We start from the raw sequence: 7,775 nt of genomic DNA, 5'->3' as shown, positions 1-7,775 counted from the left end.
TGGGGTCCCGAGGACAGAGTTTGAGGATCTGTGCTATAGACCCTGAAGAAAAAATTGTTTCCTCTTACTATATAAATGGCTGATGTTGCTCTGTAGATAGTGTATCCCCTGGACATCAGGAAGGACTGTACTTCTGTGATGGTCTCAAGTACCTTTAATAAAAGATTTGTCTTAGCAATAACCATCCTGCCTTGTGATGCCTGCATCTGCTTCTACCCTGTGACTACCAGAGCAGCAGCAAACACTACTCCGTTCTCTGGCTGTTCTGGATTGAGCCCAATGTCCCGAAGCTGAAATCCTCTGCTAGCTACTCAGTGACGACCGTTCCATAGTCTGGGACCAGTGGGAATTAGCCAACACTACCCAGGAGCCCACATATACCAACCACTATGCAGTGGGAGAAGACGAATAAGCCTGCTCCCTCTATTCCATTAGTGACACAAATCTGCAATTGCCTGGAGGAGCACGTTCGTCCGGTTATATACAGATTTACCCCCAAACCCTATCTGATGTGTACCCCTCACTACCAGCGTCACGCCCCATTGTTCACCAATTGGTAGTGAGAAAACATCTGTGAGCATAACCAATTACTCCATCAGCAGCTACCGGGGAAGTGGGAGCGGCCAGGTGCCTGGCGCGTGGGAGCGGCCAGGTGCCTGGCGCGTGGGAGCGGCCAGGTGCCTGGCGCGTGGGAGCGGCCAGGTGTCTGGTGAACGTCTATCAATCCAGCTGGAAATGATTCAGGAAAACTTAGATTATTTATTTGTGAAAAAGGATAAATTACACACAATGGCCCCTGTAAGATGTACATTCGGGAGCAGATGAAGGTAAAAGGGAAGACAGGAACCACATACAGTATATACAATGACCAGCAGAACATGGAGTCAGAACTCGGGCACAGCGGTAACGTAAGGGCACTTGTGTGAGGAGTCCGAGTCTGCTAGAACTCCGCCATTTCCTCTTCTAGCAGCGCCGCCTCTAACTGGCTCATTTTGTGTTGCAGTAACAATTCACAGTCCCCCTTTTTCCCCGCAGAGTTTGTTGGACATCGACGGCTGCGACCTGCTCCTTTTCCTTTCCTTCGACGCTTGCGTGGACCGGCGTTGCCATCCTTGAATACCATAATTCGTCGCAATGGACGCTGACTTGTAAGGATAAGAGTACCACCCTTCATTATTGGTTCTTCAAATATAGTTTCAAATTTTCTGTATGTGAAGAAAAAATTAAGGGATTGGTCAACATGAAAATATAGGAGTCAGTCAAGGACTACCCTAGTGCAATATTGGGGTGTCCCCCCCCCCATCCCCATCTGTTACGTTGTCTATTCCGCAGCCTCATCCTCTATACGGAAGCGCTATTCCTGGCACATACATAGCACAGAGCCTGATCCCTAGTCTAGGTAATCTGAATAAGCCCCCACAATAAATCCCTGCTGTACAAGCCTGAGTAGGTTATTGATTATGGTTGCTCATAGATTGTTGTCCTTATTGTCTATTTGTAGCAATGTGCGCTTGTATTTCTTATTTTCTGTAAACCCCTCCTGTTATATTCAACAACAATGTAATGATGAAAACGACTACAAAAAAATAAGGAGGCACAACATCCATTATAGTGAGGACAAAATAATAAAGTTAGATAATGCTATATAAAGATAAACAGGCCACTCACTGGGGACTATACACTCACGTCCTAACTCCCCAAACCTCTACCCCCAACCACACAGCACCTTGCCTGGCTTCCACCATTACACCCAGGCTATTTATTCTTCCCTGACCGGACTATACTCTATCCCTCCGCCAAACAAAGGCTTGCCTGGCTTCCACCATCACACCCAGGTGTATCAAAGCTCCTCTGACCTCAACTCCTGGACTCTCCTCTCACCAAACCTCTACTCTATCCACCACCACCTAGGGATGGAGGCCATTGCCTGGCCTCCATCCCCACACCCAGGTCTATCCAGTCCTTTCTGACCTCACCTTCCAGATTCCCCTCCCACCAAACCTCTAACCCAACCATCCAACATCCAGTGGCTTACCTGGCTTCCATCCCCACACCCAGGTCTATCCAGTCCTTTCTGACCTCGCCTTCCAAATTCCCCTCCCAGCAAACCTCTAACCCAACCATCCAACATCCAGTGGCTTACCTGGCTTCCATCATCACACCGAGGTCTAACCAGTGTTTTCTGACCTCGCCTTCCAGATTCCCCTCTCATCAAACCTCTAACCCCACCATCCAGTGGCTTGTCTGTCTTCCATTACCACACCCAGGTCTATTCAGTCCTTTCTGACCTCGCCTTCCAGATTCCCCGTTCACCAAACCTCTAACCCCACCATCCAGTGGCTTGCCTGGCTTCCATCCCCACACCCAGGTCTAGCCATGCTCCTCTGACCCTACCTTCTGGACTCTCACCAAACCTCTAACCCAACCATCCAACATCCAGTGGCTTGCCTGGCTTCCATTATCACACCGAGGTATAACCAGTCTTTTCTGACCTCGCCTTCCAGATTCCTCTCTCACCAAACCTCTAACCCCACCATTCAGTGGCTTGCCTGGCTTCCATTACCACACCCAGGTCTACTCAGTCCTTTCTGACCTCACCTTCCAGATTCCCCGTTCACCAAACCTCTAACCCCACCATCCAGTGGCTTGCCTGGCTTCCATCCCCACACCCAGGTCTAGCCATGCTCCTCTGACCCTACCTTCTGGACTCTCACCAAACCTCTAACCCAACCATCCAACATCCAGTGGCTTGCCTGGCTTCCATTATCACACCGAGGTATAACCAGTCTTTTCTGACCTCGCCTTCCAGATTCCCCTCTCACCAAACCTCTAACCCCACCATCCAGTGGCTTGCCTGGCTTCCATTACCACACCCAGGTCTACTCAGTCCTTTCTGACCTCGCTTTCCAGATTCCCCGTTCACCAAACCTCTAACCCCACCATCCAGTGGCTTGCCTGGCTTCCATCCCCACACCCAGGTCTAGCCATGCTCCTCTGACCCTACCTTCTGGACTCTCACCAAACCTCTAACCCAACCATCCAACATCCAGTGGCTTGCCTGGCTTCCATTATCACACCGAGGTATAACCAGTCTTTTCTGACCTCGCCTTCCAGATTCCCCTCTCACCAAACCTCTAACCCCACCATCCAGTGGCTTGCCTGGCTTCCATTACCACACCCAGGTCTACTCAGTCCTTTCTGACCTCGCTTTCCAGATTCCCCTCTCACCAAACCTCTAACCCCACCATCCGGTGGCTTGTCTGGCTTCCATCATCACACCGAGGTCTAACCAGTCTTTTCTGACCTCACTGTGGCCGGGGTCCGCCCACACGTGATTAAATTGACTGCCACGGCACTGAAGGGTTTAACCCTCATGCTGTGGCACCATTCTTAAAAGGAACTTTAGGCGCAGTGCGCCACGTGTACTGCGATTGTATATGTAATGTGTGAGAACATGTCATTCAATGTGCTGTGTGCAGTTGGGGAAATGTACTTATAAATGTTTAGCCTATGCACGTATAAGGAATGTATAAGTTATTTTGTGTTAGAAGGCTGTAACATATAAGTCAAATGTTAGGAGACCTTCTCACCTCCTAGTGATCTGTTACTTTTCCTGACGTAGTGACCAAACCTTCGTTTACAGCACTGTCAGTGAAATGCCATGCAGAGGTTTCCAGTGTATGTCTGTGAACAATACCCCTGCAAATTTGGGGAAAGCAGTTTTTTGTGGTTAGGAAGCTTCTATTGTGTGTAAGAACTTACAAGGTGTTAAGACTCCGAAAGCCCAAACTGGTTTTAGTCATAGACATGTGGAAGGACGAATGCTATTGAAAAATAAGAGTTATAGTAAAACATACCTTAGTTAACTATTTTTCTTCGAGGTCCATGGGGTCCACAGCCCTTACGTTGGGTATATGGAATTATCCAGGCACCAAACAGTTAATCCAAGCTCTCAGCTCCCAGGATGCACCAGGTCCGCCCCTATATACCCCGCCCCTGGTTACAGGTAGTCAGTTCGTTATAAAGCCCACCAAGAGAAGGCAAAACAGATAAGAAGGAAGGACCCATGTTCTCTAGACCAATCTCTCATCAAAGAAGGAAACAATGAGATACAAAGAATTACCCAATAACACCAGGTGCGTTAGGGTGGGTGTCCTGTGGACCCCATGGACCTCGAAGAAAAAAGTTAACAAAGGTATGTTATACCATAACTCTTATTTTCTTCTTCATGGTCCACGGGTCCACAGCCATTAGGTTGGGGATATACCCAAGCAGTACCCCTAAGGGCGGGGACGCTCCTGTGTCTCGGAAGAAAGGAGGACCGTACGCCCGAAGGAGGCATCCTGAGAGGCAAAGGTGTCAAATACACAGTACTTGATAAAGGTGTGGACAGACGACCAGGTGGCTGCCTTGCACAATTGTTCCGCAGAGGCGCCCCAGCGGGCTGCCCACGAAGGACCCACAGACCGAGTAGAATGTGCCTTGACCGAATCTGGCACCCTACGACCAGCCTGAGTGTATGCCTGTGATATAGTCATATGAAGCCATCTTGCTAAGGTCTGCTTATTGGCTGGCCAACCCTGTTTATGAGCCATACAGCACAAAAAGAGAATCAGACTTTCCCAAGTTATTGAACTCTGAAAAACCCTTGGCTCTGAGGACGGAGGGCTCAAGAGCCACGCCATCAAAAACAGACGAGGAAGATCCGGATACAAGCAGGGACCCTGAACTAACAGGTCCCGCCTCAGAGGAAGAGGCCATGGAGTGTCCACGGATAGATTTTGTAGATCGGTGAACCAATGGCGCCTGGGCCAAGCAGGTGCTATAAGAATCACCACACTGTCTTCCTGCTTGAGCTTTCTGGTGACTCTGGGAAGAAGAGCCAGAGGCGGATACGCCAGCCCGAAATTCCACCTTACTGTCAGAGCATCTGTGAACTCTGCTAAAGGATCCCTGGTTCTGGACCCATACCTGGGCAACTTGTGGTTGTGTTTCGAAGCCATGAGGTCTACCTCTGGAAGACCCCATCTGTCTACCAGACTCTGGAATACCTGTGAATGGAGGGCCTACTCTCCGGCAATTATATCCTGTTGACTTAGGAAGTCCGCTTCCCAATTTAGGACCCCTGGTATGAACACGGCTGCTATCGCAGGAAGGTGACGCTCTGCCCAGACCAGGATCCTTGACACTTCCGTCATGGCTCCCCGACTCAAGAGTGCCTCCCTGACGATTTAGATAGGTAACCGTGGTGACATGGTCGGATTGCACTTGCACAGGTCTGCCATGCAATAAACTCTGGGCCTGAACTAAAGCCCTGAACACTGCTCTCAGTTGCAGGACATTTATGGGCAGAAGACTCTCTGCCTCTGTCCATTTCCCTTGGAAGATGTGCCAGCCCGTCACCGCTCCCCAGCCCCGAAGACTGGCATTGGTGGAGAGGAGAACCCATTCCGATATCTAAAATGGGCAACCCTGGTTGAGATGGCCCGTCCGCAACCACCAGGACAGGGACAACCGCACCTCTGGAGACAGCTGGAACCTTTGAGACTTTATCGACTGATACTCCCCGTTACAGTGTGAGAGGATCCACTGCTGTAACGGATGGGAGTGAAACGGAGCATATTGCACCATGCTGAAGGTGGACACCATCGACCCCAGCACTCGCATTGCCGAGTGTACTGAGACTCGTCTGTCATGAAGCAGATTGCGTATCTGCCTCTGCAGGACCGCAATCTTGTCCTCCGGTAGATATAATCTCACGGATTCCAGACGCGCCCCCAAATGCACCAACAGTTGCACTGGCTGGAGAAAAGATTTCTTCCAGTTTATGACCCAACCGTGCCTGTGTAGACAGGAGACTGTCAGTTCCAGATGACCCAACAACCCCTGTGGGGACTGCCCCAGTAACAGGAGATCGTCTAGGTAAGGCAAAATTCTGACGCCATGTCGCCTGAGATGTGCCATTATCATTGCCATCACCTTGGTGAACACTCCAGTAGCTGTGGCTAAACCAAACGGCAGTGCTTGAAACTGGAAATGATCCTGTCCCACCACAAACCGAAGGAACTGCTGGTGGAAAAACGAAGTTGGAATATGCAGGTAGGCATCCTGGATATCCAGGGAAACCATGAAATCCCCTGGTTCCATGGCCAATACGATTGAACGCAGTGTCTCTATGTGAAACCTGGGTACCTGAATAAACTTGTTGAGCTCCTTCAGATTTAAAATAGGTCGGCAGGACCCAATTAGCTTCTGAACCAGGAACAGGTTGGAATAAAATCCCCTCCGTACCTGATCCCTTGGTACCCGGATGATCACACCCGCCCCTAACAGGGACTGAACAGCCTGTTGTAGGGCCAAAGCCTTCACCGAACCCACTGGCTGGGATACGGTAAAGAACCTTTGGGGAGGACTTTTCCAGAATGTCAGAGCCTAACCCTGGGAGACCACTTCCCGAACCCAGGCATCTGTTGTTGTGAGATGCCAGGTTTCTGAGTAGTGAAGCAGTCGGCCTCCTATCCTAGGGTCCCCCAGGGGGAGGCCCGCCCCATCCGGCCACAGGCTTATCCTGGGACCTGGAACCTGGGCGCTTATTCTGTCAGGGCTTTTTTGATAGAGGTTTTCTACTAAAGCTTACCCTAGCTGAGGGTTGACCTCTGACCTTCCCCTGTGGACGAAAGGTAGAAATTCTCTGCCTGGGAACCAATGCCGAGGGTAATCCAGCTGCCTTAGAGGCTGCCACTGAAGCCACAATTTTGTCTAATTCCGTGCCAAGAAGAACTCCGCCTGTAAATGGAAGGGACCCAGAATCCGCCTTCCAATCCCTTAACCACAGGGCTCTACATGCTACAGAGGCAGCTGATGCTCTTGCAGATAGTATCCCCGCATCTAATGCTGCCTCCCCCAAATAGGATGAAGCCTCCCTGACTTAAGAAACAATCTCCAGCTGTTCCTTAGACAATTCTGGCACGGATTCCGCCAAAGTTTTCACCCATTCTTCAATGGCTTTGGCAACCCAAGCCATAGCTGGGTGGGTGGCTGCCCCAGAGATTGAAAAAACTGCCTTAAGACAACCATCCAAGCCTCTTACCAGTGGGGTTCTTAAGAGAACAGGCCGATGGTAATGGCAATGTGGTACTCTTCACCAAATGTGCCACGTGTGTCCACCGACGGCGGGACCTACCACTTGCATTTCCGAAGGAAATGGATATAAAGCCGTGACCTTTCTCGTAAGATGGAATTTCTTATCCGGAACCTTCCATGCTTCCCCCAAGAGCTCTGACAAATGCTCTGATCTGGGAAACTCTGCTTTTACTACTCTCTGGCGCTTAAATACCGACGCCTTTCTCTGCAACGGCACTTCCTCATAAATATTCAATACTGCTTTGTCTGCCCTGATTAAGAAGGGGACATCAGCCACCGGAAAATTATCTCCCTCTTCTCCTGAGAGGACACCTAGGCCTCCTCGCCCTCCTCCGAGGACATATCAGAGTCCGTGTCCCGGGCCATATGAGCGGCCAAACGCCTTCTGGCCTTTGGCTGTATAGGCCTAGCCGTCTGTGGCTGCTGCTGAAAAGCTATTAAAGAGGAAGGTACAGCTTGACTAGTATGCGCATACATGTCCATCCAAGATGGCATCATAGGGGGTAGGAACATGGCTGGTTGCAGTGGCTGAGGATATATCATCACTGGAGCCGCTGGAACTGCCAACCGTTCCGCCACTTGTGCCAGGATCTGGGAAAAAGAAGCCCAAGGGGGTTCCTGCCCAGAAGCCG

General features: G+C 50.4%; 1 protein-coding gene across 1 annotated transcript in view; it reads right to left on the bottom strand.

Moving 5' to 3' along the window:
* Nucleotides 1-739: 739 nt before the first annotated feature.
* Nucleotides 740-7,775, bottom strand: part of PRR14 (proline rich 14) — a gene marked incomplete at its 5' end in the record, with an annotated part of 37,773 nt that continues 30,737 nt past the window's right edge. The window contains one exon of the mRNA XM_088462899.1: nt 740-1,205. Coding sequence (XP_088319025.1) covers nt 941-1,205 — 265 coding nt within the window. The remainder of the gene's footprint in view (nt 1,206-7,775) is intronic.

Source organism: Taudactylus pleione, unplaced genomic scaffold (genome assembly GCF_031769625.1).
Source record: "Taudactylus pleione unplaced genomic scaffold, aTauple2 ptg001287l, whole genome shotgun sequence".
NCBI classification, from domain to species: domain Eukaryota; kingdom Metazoa; phylum Chordata; class Amphibia; order Anura; family Myobatrachidae; genus Taudactylus; species Taudactylus pleione.
Note: the sequence above shows the minus strand (reverse complement) of the source record. Positions and strands in the feature narration are given on the sequence as shown.